The sequence below is a fragment of the Rhipicephalus microplus genome, chromosome X (genome assembly GCF_043290135.1).
Source record: "Rhipicephalus microplus isolate Deutch F79 chromosome X, USDA_Rmic, whole genome shotgun sequence".
Taxonomy (NCBI): domain Eukaryota; kingdom Metazoa; phylum Arthropoda; class Arachnida; order Ixodida; family Ixodidae; genus Rhipicephalus; species Rhipicephalus microplus.
This window is the reverse complement of record NC_134710.1, coordinates 89,353,166-89,375,797: the sequence shown is the minus strand read 5'-3', so window position 1 is coordinate 89,375,797 and position 22,632 is coordinate 89,353,166. Positions and strand designations below refer to the sequence as shown.

General features: G+C 43.7%; 1 protein-coding gene across 1 annotated transcript in view; it reads right to left on the bottom strand.

The window, feature by feature from the left end:
- Letm1 (Leucine zipper and EF-hand containing transmembrane protein 1) overlaps positions 1-22,632 on the bottom strand; it is a 58,813-nt gene that overhangs the window by 4,722 nt on the left and 31,459 nt on the right. Inside the window, exons 8-11 of the mRNA XM_037427378.2 lie at positions 14,408-14,498; positions 13,607-13,767; positions 8,671-8,870; positions 6,793-6,943 (exon numbers count right to left, since the gene is read on the bottom strand). Coding sequence (XP_037283275.2) covers positions 6,793-6,943; positions 8,671-8,870; positions 13,607-13,767; positions 14,408-14,498 — 603 coding nt within the window. The remainder of the gene's footprint in view (positions 1-6,792; positions 6,944-8,670; positions 8,871-13,606; positions 13,768-14,407; positions 14,499-22,632) is intronic.

The window sequence follows — 22,632 nt, the reverse complement described above, 5'->3', positions numbered from 1 at the left end:
AGCAAAGCTAGAACTCAAAATGAGACACCAAAGAGTAGCGGTGCCGGGGAAAGCCTAGGCGCAGAAGAAAAACGTAGGTCCAGGGCATGCTACAGTTGCGGTAGCGCAGGGCCCCAAAAATAGAATTGCCCTCAGTGCCAGAAACAGCCGACTGAAGGGGTTCCGGGTGCTGAGAGCGAGAGCTTAGGGGCGCACGTTTCGATGGGAGAACCGGTGGCAGCGCACAGTGACCTCATCGCCGTGTGACTCAATTGTAAGAATTGGCATATCGGAGCAGTTTTGGACACGGGGGTGGAGATCACTGTGTTGCGGGAGAGCGCGATCCCACCGGAGATGGTGAAGCCGCAAGGCACTATCAACTTAAAATCTGCGTTTGGTGGTACGGTGAAGGCGAAGCTCGTGGTGGTCCCGTTGACGATATTTAGTGAAAGCGGCATTAGCGCTGACCTAAAGGGCACGGTTCCCATGCTTTGCGCGTTAACTGGCCGACTGACAGCACGAGCGGATTGCCTGCTGTCAGAAAAAGCATGGAAATCGCTTAAAGATGAGTGCCCTTCCAAGAGCATATTGAAAGGTGTGGAGGAGACAGGCGGCACACGGCTGACGCCAAAAAGTGGCCCGTTGAACACGGGCTAAGTGCGGCGGTCAGAAGCCGAGAGCCCTGAAAGCCAGGGGGAAACCGCGACTATAAAGGGTAGGATCGCCCATGTCCTGAGCAGCAGGGACGACGACAAATCCCAGGGCAGCCGTGCGTCGCCCGTTGGATCGCAAGTGGCGGGCAGGAAAGATACAGGCGCACCCAAGGAGTTCCGCGAAAAGGAGCATGCCGAGGTAAAACCGCAGAGGGTGCGGAAGCGGAAAGCATTGTTGAGCGACAACACGTGCGTTTGTGTGTGGCACAGAGGCCGGCGGAGCCTCGAGAGCTGGGGGACGCGAGTGAATGGCGCCTTTGTTGCCCAAAAGTTGGGTCGGTTGGTGTATCGTTCGAACAAGGCGTGCAATTTAGTGATGCTCAGTATGAACCGCGGCCGGCAGCAGCGTGTGCTGTGGGTACTTGCCCGGTCTATGATCACTCGGCCAATGCCGAAAAACGAGACCACGACCGAGTCTGTGAGATATTTAGTGAGAACAGGGTGCCGTTCGGTGGCCAACCCAATGGGACTTCGGTGCGACAACCGAAAATTCCTGAGGAAGAGCGATTAACTAGAAAGAGCTGGCATCCCCATAGAATCATAATAGGGGAAGTGGGGAGACTTCTCGAGTGGTAACAGCGTTGCGTGGAGTTTCATTTGGAGAGCTACTTAGGGCGTGTTGCAGGTTCCCCTTGTCGGGCACCTGATGGTGAGGAGTTTGTGGTAGTCAAAGAGTTGAGTTTAGGGACAAAGCTAATAGAATTTCAGGCATCATGTGGACACTACCTAGGCTACTGGATAAATTACGTGAAGGTAGCTCGACCGTGTTCTAAGCTAACGGGAGAGCGGGTTGCGGACAAAATTGCGTGGCCGGATGGGCCGTTTCGGAGCCACACTGTGTGAGGGAGCGCCACTGATAAGAGTAGATCCCAAAAAGCCATATTAGTTCGTAATGAACTTGTCCATGGCCACCTCTGAGGTCTACCGATCACGGCGGGCGAAGAGCGACGCTCAGGCGTCGATCACGTTTGCACGGCACGGGTTTTCTCTAGCTCAATGCCGCGATTCTTTGTCAGTTAGCTGGAATTCAGGAGCGTTCAATTTCTGGCCCTTCAGCGCACTGATTACCATGGTCTGTTGCCGCCGCCCACTATTGTTGCCACCTCATGCACACTGTCGAGAGCACCTAATGGTCGCATGGGAAATATCAGCGGTGCCTTCGGGAGTTGAGACACTAGAGGACTATGCACGGGGTGGATACTCCTTTAGTTAAGAGCGAGTTGCGCAAACTTGGAGACACTTGAACAGCACCATGCGTTGAAATGTGTGTGTCTCAGTAAAGTGTATTTTTTTTCTTGAGTGTGAAAACATGCAGGAGTTATGGTATTCTTTGTTTCATTTGAACTGCACCATGTGTGAAAGGGTGTGTGTGCTTCAGTGAAGTATTTTTTGTGTATATGTATGACTATAAGCAAGCAAGAGTTTGGTTGTTTGATTTGCCTGCTTTATCGATTGTACTTGTGTACACAGTGACCTCGTGTTGTTTTTCTTTTTTGGTTGCTTTGTGGTGGCACCCGTTTGGTGGGGCCCCGAGGTTTCAGCAGAGAGAATATTGCACGCGTTACAGAAACCCCTCTCGCATTCAAGGAACTGCGAAGTGTGGCCGCAGGATTGGCGACGTTCGGCGCCATCCCTTTATGTTGTTGTTATTTGCGTAGCTGAATTTGAGCACTTGCGCGAATCTTGGGAAGGGCGTGTAAGGTCTGGCGTCGCAGGCCAGGGAGGTGAGTCTTCTTTGTAGCAAAAGGGTGCGCTTCCCAAAGAGCCGATTCTCGGGAGACGATAATCCCAGTGTAAGGACGCCCATTCTGGTAAGAAGACCGCGGTCGGTCGCCGCTTTTAATAACCAGCTAGGTGGTTCCCGGCCAGCGAAGTACCGGCAGGCGACATGAGGACATCCGGTGTATCGACACCCATCCATCTGAATTAGGGTCTGCGGGACAGCTGTCACGCTGGACAGCGTAGTCATCTTGCAGTAAGAGTATGGGCCCGCAGCCGAGCGGCGCCACCATTGTGTGCATTCGCAAAGTTCGCGGAACGTCTTGTGTAGGCCGGTCCTTTCGTCTCTCTCTCTTAGAACGGGAGGTCAAGTGCTTGAATAAGAGAGCGAGCGGAGAGGACGGCGACAAGTGTATTTAGTATGTCCAATAAACGGAGTGAATTGTTTTGGTTGGCCGTGAGGAGAATTGGGAGGGGCAACCGAGGGGTTATAACCTGGCTCCCGAGTTCTCACAGTCGAGCTGGTCGCAGCAAAGAGTGGTCTACACTATTGACTCTGCTGAGGCAACATGCGACAGTTCCAACGGTGAAGAGTCTTGTAAATTTGTACGTAAGTTCCTGTACATAAAGTCGAGTTGTTGCAACGTATCGAAAGGCGTTGGTCTCTACCCTTTACAAGATGCAGCAGCCACGACAAGACAAGGCGGACACCATGCAACCATTCTTCTACTCCCTTCAAATATGGGCCATCCAGCGAGCACGGGAGGCAGCTGAGAGACAGGGTCTCTCCACCGCCCCTGGTACGGCTTAGGCCCACGCCTCAATCCGCTGGTTAAATAAAGTTTGCTCACTCGCTCACTTCTATACGAATAGCCGCTACGCAGCTGAAAGAGCTCTGCTCAAGGAAATGGAGGGAGTGAGTATAAGGTTGAGTTTTACTGTGACAAACTCCCAAGTCTACCAAAAGCATCCCTACATTTCTGTAGACACTTTTTTGACTGCGCCAAAAAAATTTACATTAAACCTATCGTAGCAGAGTCCATTTTCTTATAATACATTGATAGGCTTAAATTGCTTTGAACTTCGCTGCTTTGATCACGTGCAGCTAGAAGCGAGCCGATCAGCTTTTGGAGCTTTGATTACTCGATTATAAATGGTGCAGTTAGTCTAGCCCTTCACAGGGTGTCGTTTTATAATTTTTTTTAATCTCACCGTAGTTTAAAATATGTAATGAGCTATCGAAGGCATTTTCATACCCGTCAAGTTCAAGGATTCTGAATCCAGTGGATTTCCACTACGGGGGAAGGGGGGTAAACACGCTGAATTATTTTTCTCGATTTTTTTTTGCATCAAAAAAAAAAAAAAGAAAAAACATCGCCCAAAAACAAGAGGTGGGGGGAAGGGGGTCCCAATTGCAAGCGCCAACATCGGCGTTGCGGTCTCCCACTAAGGTGAAAGTCTCAAAGGGGAAGCACTAATACTCCCGAAATTTCACGTCATAACAACTAGCAAAATATATTTCCTGAGAGACAACTCATGTATGTCTTCATGGAACACATGTTAACAGACGGAACGGTGTAGCTGGCTGCCGCGAAAGCACGGGTCAAAGCTTAGGCTTTGCTCGCAACTAGATTCTTTGCACAGGAACGTCAAAATGCTCCTAGCCCTTTTTTTAATCTTTACTGCCTTTAATCTACTGCTGTGTTAGCCACATGCCTTCGGAGCTCGTAGATTGCTATCACGTCGCCATGAGAGCAGCTTTGTGCACGGCGGTTGCAGCAAACTGTAGTTACGTTTTTAATTCGCGTGCGTTAGCTGCACACGTGCCTTCAAAACTTAGTCGTTTTATTCTATCTATGATCACATGCCCTGCGGTCTTGTCCACAGAGTTTATGGAAAGCAGCGTTGCTGTGACTGGTTGAGCGTTGGACGCGTGCACACTGTCGTAGTTCTGTCACTAACGTCGTCGCCATACATGATCCTGTCAAGAACGACCGCGGTTTTGTCCACAGCGGTTGTGGCAACAACCAGACAGACTATAGAAGACGGTGCGTGCGCTGGTCGCACGCATACTTCTGAAGCTTAGGGCACACGTTGCTCTCGATCGACCTTCGTTCGACGGTTTTGGTACTAGAGTTCATATTGCATGCTGCGATCAGGAAATGTGTTTGGAAAATTCAAAGTTTGACTGAATGGACACAGTTGAATATACCTTATTGAAGTGCCTCGATGCCCGGCACGTGCACGCAATTAGCTGCGATAAAGCTCGTTGCGTGAACGTAGTTTCTGCGTGAAGCATACGAGTCCCCTTCCTTTGTTAAACAGGTGCTAGTCAAAATGTTGCAAAAACAATCTTGCTTCGGCGTGCAGCGATTTGAGGGAACACGAGTACATATCGCTACAATATGCTATCGCATGCCTTACTTGATTAGAAAAGATAACGGAAACGTGTTTCGGGAGCAGTAGCCAGAGCACATGCTGGAAAAATTCTCAGCTTGAAAAAAATAACCGGGGGCAAAGTTTACGGCTTATTTTTCTTCCTTGAGCATTCCGAGTTCCTCTCTGTGTGCAGCAAGGAAAGCAGCAATAGGTCAGCGTTGCGATTATCAGCTCATACACGCCTCGCGTTGACATGCGTTATGTATACGTATACGCAAACGCAAGTGGACTGCGCTGCGCTCAAGCCTCTAACATGGCGGTATGCACATGACGTCCGACAGATGGCAGCAATTTCGCATAAGGTCTAATTTGGCAGAGAAATTTCAGGAATTTGTATCTGCTGCGGTTTCGCATCACTAAGACTACTATACGTTTAGATGAACGCCTCTTAAATTCGTTTGTAATAAAATGCGGTGGGTTCGCAAAAATCCTGGAGCATACTGACCTGCATTTTTGTCAATGCGGCCAGATCACGCACAGAAATTTTGATTCCCGGGAGATATTCATGACAGCCGTACAAATGGAAGAAACGGTCGAAATCCGGGAGTCTCCTGGACGATCCGGCAGACTTAGCAGGTATAAATTTTACACTATACTAAAGCTGTCTAATACGAATACATGTTACTGCCTGCGCTTCTCCAAACTCCGATCGGGGCTTCCCACTGTTGTGTTGGCCATTGCTGAATGTTAAAGGCACTGCGTCAAGATTCAACACTCTTTTCAGTTCTAACAGTACTTGGGCAAAGAGAAACCGCTTGTGTATATATTTGACACCTTTGAAGTTCGCCGCATAAAGCACCACGCTCTTCGATACCTCTCATTCCTGTCGCCTCACTCCAATAAACCGCAGCTTTTGGAGCTTCATGTTTTTCGAAAAAGCGTGAAAGTTGCTCTCCAGCTGTAACATATGTTCCAGCAGCCTACGGCCCCCATTTCATACTACAAAAGAGTTAAATCCTCTGAATTATCCACTCGTAGAAGTGCATCATACAGAAAAGGGAAGAATGGGGCTGCAGGGAGGTCTGCTCACAAGTGGTGGTGAGCTGTAATTGACGTCATTTCTATTTGCACCTGATTGGTCCTGGCACACCGCTAGAGCTCCGTGTCGCCTGCTAACTGACAATTAGAGCACTGATTATAAACCAAATACGTGACTGCAAGCTTTTTCACTCTCATCATTTTTTACCCAACACATACTATGCATTCTAAGTCAATTCTGTCCAGGTAAAACTTTGTTGCACTTGACCTTTAATCAACATGCCATTTCTGATGTGCATGATTTGTAAGCCCATAGCCAGGATTTTTTTTTATGGCGCGTATGCACGCACACACACACACACATGCACGCACACGCATGCACATGTACACACACATACACACTTGTTGAAGGCCTTGAAATACACTTATTTTCATTATTCTCAGTAAAACACTCTAACCACCCAAACCCATACTACAGGTCTAATGGTTTGGCTAATTTGGCTGCCAATCAGCTTTATTTGCCACCACTTGTGCCGTGAGAATGCGGGTGTTCAGCAAGAAGAGACAAAAGTTGCACATATTTTCTTCATAGACAAGCAAAAAGTACAAATCAACCAAATTCATGCAAATGAAGCAGTTTGAATAAGTGGCTTCAAGATACACTGAAAACATAATCATCATCATCATCAGCAGCAGCAGCAGCCTGACTACGTCCACTGCAGGGCAAAGGCTTTTCCCATGTTTTGCCAATCACTTCAGTCCTGTACTTTGTAACATAGAATGCCAATGGAAAATTGGAAATTTATTTGATGGAGTTAATTGCAAGTTTCTATTATCAAGTTCACCTTATCAAGTGTGTGTTTTGTCACTATGAAATCTCATAGGTAATAGCTGCATCAAGAAGTCCTGTGCATTCAATAAACCAATGCCCCTGAAATCTGTTCGTCATGAAGAGAGAACACACCTTTAACACATGGTCAATCTTTACAGCGCCATCATGGTCAATGTCGAGTGTGTCCAAAAGGTCAGTGATCATCTCGAGACGTGTGTCACTAGATGACTTCTGGATGCGCCGCATAGCCAGCAACAGATCATTGATTTCAATCAGGTTGTCCCTGAATGCAAAATACAGACAATGTCATGATCCAATCAAGCATTTGAAGTATGCAATAGTCAAGCAGAATGTGGCAATAAAAAAAAATTAAGGCTGGTCCCAGTGCAGCCAGGTTATCGCAATAGTCAAGCAGAATGTGGCAATAAAAAAAATTAAGGCTGGTCCCAGTGCAACCAGGTAATCAGTAGACCCTCCATGGAATTCAGATAAAGTGTCAATTTTCACTAAACAGGCAAACAAATTAAGCACAGTCACACTTTGGTATAACAAAGACACAGCTGCACTTAAAAAATTCCTCACATCTTGAATTTTCCTAAATGGAAATTTTGGTGTTTCATCCCCAAAAACACCATAGTCTCCTAGATAATTCCTGGCAATAGTATACTTTGTTACTATCTAACAGCACACAAATGATTATAAGAATGTTGCACATAAATGTATGATTAGGAATGATGACACCTGCAGTGCAGGCCATGTACAAGGCAGATTATTGGCTGAATGAATGAGCATAGACCAATTCCTACGTGTGGTCCTTACGAGCAGCAAACCTTGGATCTTACAGTTAAACACATTTATCATTTGCAGCCATTTTAGGCAGTGCTAAACCATTAAAAAGAAAGTAAAGAAAGTATCCTTCATTTTCCCTGTTAAAAACAACATGCAGACATTCCGATGATGACGCTTCTAAATAAAGCATTCCAGTTCCTGTCACTTTGAACGAGTTCCCAAACCTAAGCACAAGGACCTACAGCATTTTCACCGCCATCAAAAAGGCAGCCGCCGCAGCCGGGACTTGATCCCGTGACCTGCGGTTCAGTAGCCGAGTACCTTAGCCCCTAGACCACTGCGGCAGGGCTGTTCCTAAAGCTCAAGAGAAGCCAGAAAGACCACGCTCCTCTCCACGTCCAAACGGCATTCCCGCCATCCAACGAGCTGTTGCAGAGTCTCCCAAAGGCAGCTGACTTTCAAAAAATCTTTGCAGTATTGAAATCGTGCTGTAATCACTGTAATCAGAATATCGACACCCAAGAAAACTCTTTTGAATAACTGAAATAATATGTACTGATCAGATGAATGAATTATTTTTACCAGGCCCAGTCTCCTAATTTTACAGACAGATCCTGTATCATGCGGCACTTTTTTTGCCAGAAGTTTTATACCCAACATAATAAATGTAGGCTCCCCAATTGTGCATAAAACGACTTAGAGTCAAAGCTTGGGCGTGTTGGTTAAACATTGGAGGGAACACAGCGCAAAATGAGACAGCGATAAGGTCAGAAAGAAGCAAGGACAAGGCAAAAGAAGGCAGGGACAAGACAAGACAGGGACAGCGCTGTGTGTGCGTCGTGTGTTCTTGTCACAATATTCTTTACTATACTGTGTTCCCTTTGATGTGCCCAAAAATTTTGAATGCAACACCACAAGCATGAATTATAAACATGGTGACTGACAGAAAGAAAAAGAAGGAAGCAAGGTCCCTGTGAGATCGTTCATCCTTTTGACTAAAAACAGTTTAAGGCCCAGCAGAAAATTTCCGGAGAAGGCAGGTTTTACAGGCTGGCTTACAGAATTTGGGCTGAAGAACTACAGCAGACACATATGAGAACTTTAAATGAGCATGTTCTTATAGGTGTGAGCTTATAGGCATCTGCTTACAGCCGAATAATTAAACACTCCAAGCTTCCATCTCCAATTACAAACGATTGTTGAAAAATGGGTGGCACTCACTTGGTTTTTTGACTTGCGGCACCTTCTGAAGAATCAAGCTTGATCTGCATTGACTTCCGTTCTTCATTTAGTTTGTCTATTAGATGGTCCATGCTACCAATAATACGGTTCACACGATTGTAAAGGCGCATTGCGGCTTTAGTTTCTTGAATGTCGCGTTTACCAGTCTTGACGACAACATCTTTCAGTTCTTCTACATCCTGCGAAACAAAACGATATATTTGGTTCAGCTAATTGTAAACTACACATAGACAAGTCACAAAAGCAATAAAAGATGGGAAACAATATTACCATTTACTAAAAGCAAGCACGTTCATTCACTTAGCTGCTCAAGAATAAGGATAACCTCAAAAACACACCACACTTGAACAGATGAAACCATGCAGTGACAAAAGTAGAGTAATACTGGCAATAATTTGGTAGTTGCCTATAACTATCATAACATGAACACATAATTGATGGCTGTGCTACTTATGCCAAATATATAACCAAAAACTAAATTACCATCCCTGCAGCAGCGTCACAGGGTGCGTGTAAGATGTGTAAATGGGGAGGACATGCACTGTCCTGCCTGTTTACCAACCTATTTCGTTGATGTTAAGGAGACCTGCTGTGGCATTATTGTATATCCAAACGAACTTTACCATCCATCCATTGTCACTGTATGGCAAGGGCCCTTTTTGTTAAGGCTACCACATGAATTTTTGCAATTACACAAAATGCTCGATCAACAGGAGATGCTGATAATCACAAGAGTAGGAAACTTGACAAGCTTATTGAGATAAAAATGTTAAAGAAAAAATCATCATATAAGCCAGTACACATCTAGGGCTTAATTTACTTGATGACTAGAGAACTGCCACTCATGATGTTGGTTAGTTTTGCCATTTTCAGTAATGTTGTCTAAACTTAGTGCTAATATTTAATTAAAAGGAGATGCTACTCGAAAAATTTTTTTTTTTTAATTTGTAGCCTAGGATGATGAAATCTTTGCTGTATAGGCACGATTAGTCCACACTAACATCTTTGCTGACAGGCACGATTAGTCCACAGTCTGTAACGTGAGAAATTAAATGGCGACCCTGAAGGCTAAGATCCGAGCATGCTAACTAAGCTGTGTACGTTATTGCTACAAGACAGAAAAATATCATCCGAGCTTCCAAAGAGGGACAGCTGCCACCGGTTCTGATGCCCATGACTGGCCAAGACTGTTTTATAGGGCACTAACCCTGCGACCATGGCCAGGCGACATGAGACGGCTCCAGTGCCACTGTGCATACTATGGTTAATTGCTCTGAGAGCAAGCAGCTTCACATTACAATCACAAAACATGTATAAGGGGTGACAAGGCAATTAAAAGTAGGTATTCTTGTTATTTATAGAGACAAATTGATGAAACTTTGCATGCAGATATCAGTTATGCTGATGACATAGCTGAAACCTGTTTGGGTAACCCACTACATTCATCCAGTTATAACACTTGATGGGCTCATAGTCATCCCTTACTGACTAAATAAATAATTCATTGACATGCATTCAAGATTTTTGCGTAAGCGAATTCACAAGAGCCCATTCTGCACTATAGGGCATGGGTTCATTTTTAAAGTTCAAAAAGCATAAAAGAAATTTTCTAAACATCGTATACATACTGCGCAACTAATTAATTTAACAAAAATGAAATATAAAAAATTGTATGCTGTGCAGACAAAGTGCAGCTCTATGGCCCTCACCAGTGTTTCAGGATCTGAGCGCAATAACGATGACTTTATCTTTATTTTTTTGCATGGATCACTGACAGCAACTGCACTAAACACTAAACTGAGAAAAACAAAGCTCAAGGCTGAGAAAATGGGGCTCAGAACAGGACTGCTTTTATATTTCTCTTGAGAAATATGACACTGTGGCTAACTTGATTGATTGATATGTGGGATTTAACATCCCAAAACCACCACATGATTATGAGAGACGCCGTAGAGGAGGGCTCCGGAAATTTCGACCACCTGGGGTTCTTTAACATGCACCCAAATCTGAGGACACGGGCCTACAACATTTCCGCCTCCATCGAAAATGCAGCCGCCACAGCCGGGATTCGTACCCGCGACCTGCGGGCCAGCAGCAGAGCACCTTAGCCAGTAGACCACCGCGGCGGGGCCACTGTGGCCGTCTTGAGCATCAATCTCTGCTCCTTGCGATGATGCCAATATAATGGAGCTGTGCCATGGTTAACATGTAAAATTTGTGCTTTGTGAAGTCCAATTTCCCATAATTCTTAATGACAGCACACCAGCAAAGAGCTGCTTTCTCAATTTCTACTGCGTACTTTATACTAATACTTCATGATGCGATAAAACAAAGTCTAAGAATCACAAAAAGGTAAATAAGAAAATGAACAAAAATTTAGCAAATTTACTTATCTCATGGCCATCCCTTTTTGACGGTGCCTTTTCGTCTGCTTTTCTCTCTTAACATATACATGAAAATTACTTAAAATAAGATTCCCTATAATTTCCTTGGCATCATTGTCCATAAGTTCTCACTAATAATATTGTGTCTAACAAGGAAAAACAAGCCTTTAAATTTGCACTTCTTTTCTTCATTCACAGCAAGGGTCTCATTCTGGCAGACTTGATGCCTTCACGTAGTGTATGAGGAATTATTAGTCAGCTGCCAGCTCGTAATAAGATCACATGCTATCTGACGCCGACAGGCAAAAGAAGTGTTCCACACTCGCCGTAGTGGCTATTGGCGGCGCTGACTGATGCTCCAAGTTTAAATGCGCACATATATTTTATAAAGTGGACGGAGGAATGACCGCCACCGTAGCTCAGTGATAGAGCATCAGACACGAATTTGGTATCAGAAAATGAAGTAGTTGCCTCAGAAAGTATCACTTGATAGCATCATATTTTTTCTTTCTCTGAATAATTTCAACCTTTGCTCCAAATGGGGATGAAATGCTAGCAGTGCTTTTTTTATTATTTAATTACATGGCATCACCATAGCCAATAGTATTCAACGCAAGACTAATGCATTATCTTCATTGGGTGTTACATAATTAAAAAAATATCTAAAAAAATATAATGCAAAGATATCCGAATTATCCACAAAACAACCGTCTAAATCTGTATTACCGTAATTACTCGAATCTAACGCGCACCTTTTTTTCGGTGAAGCGAGTTCATAAATCGCATGCGCATTAAAATCGAGTGCAAAAAAAAAAAAATGAGTACGGTCATTCTATTGCCATCGGCATTTCCAAAATGGCCGCCTCCTACGTGCTTCGGCATGGCACGTCGGCCATTTCTGCCTATGTGTTTCCCATGTGCGGCACTTCGTACGTGTGCTGAGGAGTTCTTCATCTTGTAGTTCATTAGCATCGACGGCATGGAAGGGCCGACTCCAGAAACTGACAAGTGCACCACGATGCCACTTTTAAAAGAAAAGTCATCGCATCTGCCGAAACAGACGGAAATCGGGGCGCATCGCGGTCGTTCCGAGTTCCCGAAACGTGCGTGTGGGACTGGCGGAAACAAAAGCAGAAGATTGTGAAAGATTCACGCAAAGGCTTCAGTGGACCACAGCAGGGTCGGTTTCCGCAAATTGAAGAGCTGCTCGTCGAGGATGTGCTTGAGCAGCGAGCAGCACAGCGGCCCGTGATCACAGAATCCAAGTGTGGGCTATGCAGTTAGCTTTAGAAAAAGGGCTAACGCGGAGCCAGTTCAAAGCGAGCAGGTGCTGGCTAACTAACTTTATGAAGAGTAAAGGCTTTTTCCTCCGAAAGCGAACGGGCATGCGCCAAAACTTGCCGGAGGAGTACGAAGAAAAGCTTCACAGTTTTCAGAGGTTCGTCCTAAACTTGCGGCACAACAACGGCTACCTACTTGGGCAAATCGGGAATGCCGATCAGACGCGTCTTTACTTCGACATGCCTGGCACCACAACCGTCGAGAAAAAGGGGGCGAAGCAAGTTCGCATGCTGACATCGGGCCACGGTAAAACAAGAGTGATGGCAATGCTCCGCTGCACGTCAGATAGGCACAAGCTTCTCCCATACCTCTTATTTAAACGAAAGACACTCCCGAAAGGAGTCGTTTTCCCGTGTAGTGTGATCAAGCGGGCCAACGAGAAAAATGGGTGCGCGTTGCAATCGATGTCTTACTTTTTTTTTTTCGTCGTGAAAACCGAGTGCGCGTTATAATCGAGGGCGCGGTAGAATCGAGTAAATACGGTACTTTATACAAATGTCGTTACGGATGCAATAAAAAGAATCACTCATGGATTGTCTCTACTTAAAAGATAGGGCAAATGTTTTCCATCTGTATCCACTCACTAGTATTATCTAAGAAATAATGACATTCAAGCGATTTCTAAGATAGTCAGTTTTTCTTAGAAATTCTTACAGTCTTACAGTCAGTGTTTCAAGTGAGACTTCAAACACTGACTGTAAGATCGTGAACAACTGAGGTGACTAAGTTTCCTTGCTTGCTGTGTCCCACAGTGGTTACTATGGGTGCCTCTCAATTGTACACTCTGTATAACAACGAAAAATATTATGAATACAACACATTTATGCTTTAATAAAACACACGCTAAAATCTAGGACTTCAACCATTGTGCCTTGCCAGACTTCAATTTTTCACTCAAGTTAGCAAGGGGAGCTTGAAAAATCTGTCAATTGTTCATGCACTGCTATTACAAATAAATTTGTTGCATACATGTACAAGTTCCCCACATTCAAGCCTTTTTTTTTTACATTCATTTATGTAGACCCCAGAATCGGTGCGCATCCTACTGAGTAACTACATTAGAAATGCAGAAAGTAGCACCTTGAAAACTTCTTAAAAAAAGAAAAGCTCACACTAATGATGAAACTGATGAAAAATTTGTATATAGGAACATTTTCCACATTGCTACAACAACTACAACGCTGACCTACCTGCTTATAGTCAGCCATTTCTTCTTTCAAGTCTTCAAGCTCTTCCTTTTCTATCAGAAGTTCCTGTTTCTCAGCAGCAATTTTTTCCAACGCATCCTCAATGTCTGCAAGGTCAGCCTTTGAAAGCTCCTCCTTCTTGGGAGCGGAAGGTTTTTTCTCCACTGCACAGGGCAGACAGAAAGTAGTATGGAAAATAATGAGAGTGTGCAATAAATCACGGGTCCAGTAAAAAATTGACAGAGGGAAAAATAAAAAAAGAAAGAAAAACTAATATGCAAAAGAGGACTTGGACTGGGCATAGCTTGAGGCAGATTAACACTCAAATATAGTAAAAGGACTGATACAAACAGAAGATAGTAGCAGAAGGAGCCCATGAAAAAATGGATGAATGGACGAGTTTGGAAGACTTCGCAATGAGAACAGTAAGCTCAGAACTGGATGTTGCGACAGTATTGGGAAAGGCCATTTTACAGCAACGTACTTAATTAAAATGATAGAGCTAATGCAACAGCAGCAGTTGTATATCCTTGACTTTGAACTAATAGATTGATATTGTGGCCACTGCAAACACAAAAATAAATTGAAAAGCTTTGGAGGCTGTTTTAAGTGACTGTAAAAAGGTGCTCTACTTTATTTTTTACAGGCACCATAGTAGCACTAGATGAATTCTTCATAGCTAAACACACATCAGAACTGAGAAGTTGCAGTGTCAAACATAATAAGGAAATCGCACAGTAGGAAGCTTTAAATACTGAAGCATGTGTATCATACTAAGATGAATAAAAGATGTTATATGCTTACTATCATCTTCTAGGGCTGTAATAACGGCAGCCTTATCTTCAAGGATCTCCTTGATTTCTTCCTCAGGCTTTTGGTCAGCAGCCTTCAACTTCTGCAAATAAAAAGTGATATATAAATTACACTGAAGAAGCTATCAAAATTTACATTTATACAAACATCAAGAATGTTTTTATTTTTACTTTTCTTATTAAATACCATAGAGACATAGAATAGCAACAGTATTTTATAGTGAAACAGTATTTTATAGAAATTGAAATTGCAGGGGTGCACCACACAAGATAACTTAAACCTAGCCTTGTCATGCAACTGGGAAAAAAAGTCCTGAGATCCACTTGATATGTGCACATGATAGTTCCATGACTTGTAAGGCCATGAACTTCTCGATATCCCACTATGACATTCCTGGAGACATTAGCTAACACTATTAAATGCTAAAAAGCATTGCTAGTATGCAAGTAAGTACAGTAGACTGCCCTGGCTTTGAGATCAGACTCTGTTTCAGCAGTTCCGCGCAGCACTGTAGAAGCTGCAGTCCTTCTTGACCAATCAAAAGGGCGGGCACATCTAAATGTATCATTCCGCGACCCGTCATCTGCAAGCGGCGTGTGCTGCTAGTGGTAACCTTTCTCAGCGTCAGAATTTCCTTCCTTTAACATAAATTGTGCATGAATCTGTGCAACACACCGAGGTTGAAGTAGTCCAGAAGCTTTCCTTGATCACAGCACCTGCCACCACGAAACAGCGCCTTGGGTAACAGCTACATCGGCGAGCTGCATCATCTGCACCTACTGCGAGGCGCTTTGTGCTGTTTGCTTCTTGCTCCACATTTTTCAAGTTATAATTCCAGATATCATCCATGTCATTGCCAGGCATGGTTCCAGCAGTGAATAGTGTTTTATTCTACCCAGCATTCAAAAAAGCGGTGTGAAAAGCCAAATAACATGTCCTCAAGCTGGCGCCTGGACAAATGTGCCGACTATCGAGAATTAGAAAAAACAAACAAAGGTGTAATGTATGCCCTCCGAGGTTTGGCAAGTGCCCATTGCCACAGGCGAAGCTTACAAAATTGGTTATTTGAGCATGGCTCTCAAAAACAATGCCAAATTGGCACAAATAGTGTGTTGCTGAAGCTTAATGACATGAATCTGAAACAAGTGGAAGCATAAGTTCAGAGCTTACAAGCTACAGAGCACACGGCGGCCACTTGACAGACGCGAGGTGGGCCACAACTGCTTGCGGCAGTGCAGTCATGTTTTTCGGACCCAATGCTGGTTCCTCTGCAACGCAGTGTAGGCTGTGGGTGTACCGATTATATATAAACTCTTAGGGCAATTTCATACCAATAGCTTATACTTTTGAGATGAAAACTTAATGCTTACGAGGCACAGTTGCATTATTTATTCCACCATTTGCCCATTACATCACGCACAAGCAAGAACTATTTCTTCATTATCACAGAACCACAAAAATTCGTTTATATAAAAAAAGAGGCAAAATCGCCACGTAGATCGCAGTTTCAAAACACAAGTACAGTTAAAACTGCCTATAACGAACCTCCATATAACGGATTCCTTGATATAGCGAAGTTTTTCTATTCCTCAACGTTACTCCATAGAAGCACATATATTTGCGACCTCTATGTAACAAAGTAACAGGGGGAGACAACCTTGATGTAACGAATTTTCACCATAGACGATTTTGCCCCGGATTTTGTCATTTTGGCACTAGCACGCATTTTTCGCAGATTCCCCGCCGCCGATGAAGCGCGAAGCGGCGGCGGCGCGGTTGTGGCCCCAGCAACTTCCAGGCGAGAGCGAGCGCTCGTTATTGCAAACGGGTGTGCATGAAGCGGGCATGCGGGCCCGGCGCCGCACGTGCCGCCGTTCTTGCGGCAGCGGGCGCATGCGCGGATGTGCCCTTCTCTTTCAAACCAAGAAACAAACAAACAAGAAAGAATACTTTTGCATTGCCAGTGTCCATGAAGCAAGGCCAGTGTCCCTAAGCGTCACCACAGAACACCTCATGCTTTGAGTTAGCGTCACATATGTGTGGCAGCGCTGGATAGGGAGGGTGCTTTACCCAAAGGTTTTCCGTGGTGTCGTGTCGTTCGCTCTTAGTTTTCGATCTCGTGCACGCGTGCATGGTTTCACTGCACGCGCATGGTGTGGTTTCTGACGACATTCAGGTTTGCTTTTTTTTTTCTTTTCAAACGCGGAAAATCGTGACGTCACTAATGATGGGACGTCGGATTAGGTGCTGGTGGAAACTCTCCGAGACCACGGTGACAATGCCTTATCTTAAGTGGTCGACTCGTCTTGCATTTGCTCCAGCGCTGAAAGTTGGAGGTACTGTAGCCTTTGCGATCAGCCGATTAGCTCGGGCAACAGCACGGCAAAGCGTTGAATGCAATGCAATGAATACAAGAGCAACAAATTGTAATGTTACACGAAGTAAGGCTGGCAGCCAACTCTTTTGGATCCGATATCGCTTAGCACTGCTTCAGCAGTACTCGGCGCTTTGACCCACTCGTAAAAGTTATGATGCGCTGTTGTATGTTATCGATTTGGACTTATTAGGGAACATAGCGGCAACTGCAAAAACTCGCCGAGAGTGTCCATATAATTGCTATTGCAATATTAATGCGATTTCTTACCCCTAAATAAGTGTTTTGGGTTAGGTATATAGTATATACCTGCATATAACGAAATCCTCTTTATAACAAATTTTCCCGGGCTTTCATCACTTTCGTTATATCCAGATTTAATTGTAACCTTTAAGTAAAAATCTTCTGACAAGACTGCTTGTAAAAGTAATAAGGACACGAGATGGGTTCAGAATGCGGGCACTACATCTCACTTTGCAAGAATCTGTGCTCGAAGATCGCATCGCCTTGCTCTGCTGCATGGAAATCATGAAACTGAGTACAGTATGCAAGTAAATACGTTCGACTGCCCTGGATTTAAGATTAGCCCATATTTGCTGTTGACACATGGAAGCATGCATGCACGTACACACACACAACACACACAAAATCCTAGCGATTTATAGCTTTCCTGTAAAAACCAGGGAGCTTTGCAATTTTGAAATTTCATTGTGTGGAACAGATACATATTAATAAAGCATAGGCTTATCTTATCAGGCTATTAGCTACTGCACAAGATTTAAGGAAGTTCCACGGCAACTGGAGGGCTACAATACCAAAAGGCATCACAGCAATGGTGGTGCAGTGCAACTCCTGGTGAGCTTGCACAATGCACTGTGTATGACACAGTCTACAGTAACACTAATGCATGGGGGTAAACTGGCTTTACTCTCTAAATAAAGCAAAAACTTTATTTGTTTGTTTTTAGTCAAAGCTATGTGAAACTTGTAATTCATCATTTTAAAGGCCAACTCTGCCAATTCCTTTACAATGTCCAGGTAATGGCCATTCTGAAAGGTGTGTTAAAAAAAACCAAAATTTTCCAATAAAGCGGCAATCACAAGAGGGACTATGCTGCAGCTACAATCTGTACGTAGCAGCAAGCTTAAACAGGAAAGTGCTATTTGCCGTGATTCGCTCTGACCGTTAGTTTGCATGCTAAAGCCGCTAAAGTGAGCAAATGGGGAAGCTGATCTTCCGATCAGTACCAAAGCAGTGATGGAAGCGACATTTTGGAGCAGATTCTGGTGCAGGAAAAATGGTGCTTCTGAGCAGCCTTGATCGCTTTTGTAGCAGAAAAATGCTAGCCTGGAGCAGCTATTGGTGTTTTCAGAGCAGATAGAGAAATATTCCAACCAACTCCTGGAGTTTAATGCATCATTTAAGACTGTTATAAATATTCAATTTATTAGTAACATAATGCACATACGGTAATCACTGCAAATTGCAAGACACATAACTAGCCAGATAGATGGTCATTGAAGTTGGTACTAAGTAAGTGTTTTTTTCCTACTTTGCAAAAGTAGCCAGCATTGAAATTGTCAAAAACCAAATAAGCTAAATGAACTAACATTGAAAACGCTTGTTGTGACATAAACGAGGCCAAAGCTGATGAAAGTGCTAAATGCAATCAGTCACATATCAAAGTTGTCACACCAGCAGCTAGTACAACTAAGAAGTCTCGCAGGCATTTTAACAAAATAGTCTGCTAGTAAAGTACAAATATACAACTATGTATATCCAGGGGCGGAAGTCAACTTCAGTGCTTTGGAGCAGCTCAGGGAGCAGACATAATGCTGCTTTGGAGCAGGTTAGGACACCAAAAGGTGTATTTTGGAGCAATGCGAGTTAGTTTTGGAGCAGCTTTCTAGGGTCACACATCATCACCAAAAAAATTATTTTGGGTAAAAAAAAAAATTACTATGGTTTTCACCTGAACATTCAGTACTAATAGCTTACCACACTTATCACCTGCATGTGTGTGTGCACACATGTATGTGTGTGTGGGGGTGTTGTGTGTTTGTTGCAAAACAGTCATTTCATACTCAGGCTGAAACAAAAAGAAAAATATAGTCTGGGTGGTAAAAACAAGGGAATACTTTTCACACGAACGTATCTACTACAAGGAGTCTCGCTAGCCTCAGCAGTGTTGCACCTGATGTGTGAAACGGAGTATAAATATTTGGGGCACACTTCACTTGGTGGAAGTTCGTTATTCTGAAGACACACTACTCTGTTCATCTGTGCTCGGTGTGGAGCGAAGTGGGCACGAGCAATGCACACAGCAAATCCTCGGGCACGGTTCAGCGAGTCGCCCAGCAGCGATAGTGTGGGCAGCATATATAGGCGCCGCGCTGCATGCAACTAACCAGAAGATGATCCGAGTCCACGCAACTGCTCTCTGTTCAAATGAAACTGTCAGTTGTCGCTTAGTATCAGATCGCGGTAGACAAACGCACATATGTATCGCGGAAAACTGATAGTGTCCGTTCAGTCGCTATTTCAGCCGCTGGGTGTCCCAGACCCTGTAATAGTTTCGAAATGCTCCTTGGCCTCGCCACCGCGCCCGATAAATCAATCATGCGAGAGTGCCAGCCCGATGTGATCGTTTTCGCACTCAGGCAGAAATGAAGAAAATACTTTCCGGTAGATACCTGGAGCGACATCTGCTGTAGTACTGTATTAGTTTTTTTGGTGGCAATGGGGCACGTCAGGAGATGCACATTTGCACTTGTAAACGCATACTGCCGTTAATTGCATGATTGTGCCACGTTCCCGGTTGGCACAAATCATCGAAGTTTCACTATATCACTAGATAATTAACAGTTACTCATGTTGGTGCTATCACTTTTGTGGAGAAACCACGGCAATAACAGCAATGAGAGCCCCACGAATGAACCGAATTGAAACGTGATCGAACTCTATTGGATATGAATGCAACCACGTCCTCGGTGTAGCCAATGCGCAGTGTTACTCGGTTGACAATAATATGCGGCTAGATTTGGTGGTTTACACTTACAATCGACAACTACCACGGTTATTGCCGTTCATGCACAGCCTGGTGCAGCAGATAAGATTGGCACTCAATGGCACAATTGGCGCAGCACTTACACCCTTGATGTCAGACATACATACACAGAAAATGCTAGTACATGCAGCATTGCCAATATTCTATATACAGACGCTATACAAGCTGTCCACCAGATGACAGTATATAGCTTGTTTTTGTTTTCATTTAGGCTCACTAGATGGCCACATGGTTTAACTTCATTGTTTTTAGTTTTCCCAACACCCTTTCAGAGGAGGTTTGGTGCAGTTATTAACAAATATTACACTTTGGAGCAGCATTTCTCTTTTAGAGCAGTTTGGAGCAGCACTTCAATCACTGACCAAAATGACAATGAAAGCTAGAAGAATTACGTGTCTGTGTGAAGTTCTACTACAAACTTTAGAAAACTTTCAAAGAGACATTTCAGTTGCTTAGCCATTTCAGATGCTTTAGACATTTCAGTTGCTTAGTACAGGGAAGACGGTGAATCGCACGCAGTGATGTGAGTGGCTCAAGCATTCTGACCATGGTGGAATGCCGTTCGGTGACGGTTCAATGCCTGGACGACATTCCACAACAACAGATGAAGACCACGTCAAGAATTTGTGGTGTGATTCGAGGAAATTTTCGCTAGACAGTTTGAGAAGTTGCTGACGAAGTGGGCATTATACATTAGAATAATGCCATGGAACTTTTTCTATTTAATCTATCCTGAACATAAAACTACATTGAGAGGATGCCATTTCCAAACCATAGAGGAGATCCAGGATAATGCAAGAAAAAAACCGGGGCCATTCCAGATAGTATGTTCCAGGAGGCTTTCCAAAAATGGAAGAAACAATGAAAACAGTGTACTTCTAGCAGAGAGTAGTTGTTTTAGGAGGGAAATGCATAAATGGTTGTACTACGAGTACTAAAGGTGTTATGGAAAAAGTTCGGTTTCTTTTTGAAAACATTGTATGTTCCTGAGACAATCCTGCAGTGCAACTGGTTGTAGAAATGTCCAGCTGATTCAAAAATAATATTAAATAGGAAAAAATGCACACAATGAGAAACGAATCCCAACTGATCAGTACTGTCTTCAGAGAAGGACTGAAAGCTGGGCCAGTTGGTGACAGTATACTTCAATATTCATACTTCAATATTTCAATTCGCTTCCCACCCAGAATTTTGCTATTCGCACAGCTCTAGTCAAAATACAGAGTGAACATGTTGTATTCAATGCTTATGCACAGGCAGTAACATATTTACAAGCTTTTTCTAGCCAATATTGGAGTAAAGACAATTATTTTACAGTGGATTGGTTATCCTGCAGTCACAATTGCTCTAGATGTACTGAACGAAGGATTGATTTGACAAATACCTTTCGTCACAGATGCTTCTGGTGCGTTAATGATTGTGCCATTCACATTAAATCCCACAACTCTTTCGGTTTGCTTATACTCTAATCTACATAAATTTTGTTATGGATCATGTACATGGCATCTTGTGTGGGTGAACACCAGCAGACTTAAAGGCAGTCACTGCCAGATCTCTGCTATAGGTTGGAAAAAGTATTTTATTTTCAATATTTTCAATATGTAGAACATATTGTTACAATCGTTGGTAAATATTAGCAAGTTTAACAAGGGCGCAAGTGAAGATGGGTCAGTGAAGTAGACAAAAATCAAGTGTACAAATTCACGCACACTTTAGAAAAGGGCATAAGGCAGGAATGCCAGATAATGTTTCTTTTCCAAAGCATAGTGATGCCTTTGCTCCCTTGTGTATGAACTGAGCAACTTTCAATAGAACAACTTTTCTTTAGAGTGCCACCAGTTTCCCACACACTATTATCTCTAATGGTGCTCCAGGAACAATTATTTTTTTATACCCTTAGCATCACACGTGTTGAAATCCTGTTGCCAAATTGATGTCATCATTGTATTTCAGGCGTCCCACACTTGCATCAATAAGACCCAATAACCTCACAAGTGACCATCAGTGCACTCAGTTTTCCCTGTTCTTTTTTTGTAAGTATTCTTATGTAAAAACGCTTTGGTAGTTCAGTAAGAACTTTCACTTATGATTCGAGGATAGTGACCTCTACTGCAAAAAAGAAATTCAATTTTGACAAGCCTCTGGTTGAACTGGGCAGGCTGCGAGCATTTGAGCTAGAGCATGCAGTCCTATCTGTCAGTAAGAACACAGTAAATTTGAGGCCTGCAGCTGGCAGTGAAGTGGCAAAACAGCCATTTGGCATAGTTGGTTCATCTTACGGTAAGTGCACAAGAGGGGCACAGTACAGAACAGGAACTAAAGAAGAGAACGACACAGGCGCACCTTTCACTGTTCTCTTCTTTAGTCTGTGCTTTGTATGGCACCCCCCTTTTTGCATTTAAAATTGCAGGGAAGTACTGAGGGGCATTCATTATTGGCTGATATTTTCTATTTTTCATGTTCACATACTTGACTCTCCTGCTTTTCGGCTTCCATGCCGGCTAAAGAGAGACCAGAAAACACTACTGCATGGACTACAGCTGGGTGCTGCATATACACAACAATACCAGTGTAATATTAAACAGGAGCCATACTCTAACTGCAGTGTATCCGACACGTCATACTATTCCCCACATCTTGTGCATGTGCCCTCAATACGCAACTGCTAGACGGTCACTTCAGTATGTCAGAGAATGCCTGGACTCCAGACCCTTTCTGGAAAAGATGCTGTTCGTGCTTGGGGACATGTAGGCCATACCCAATGCACTTTAAAAT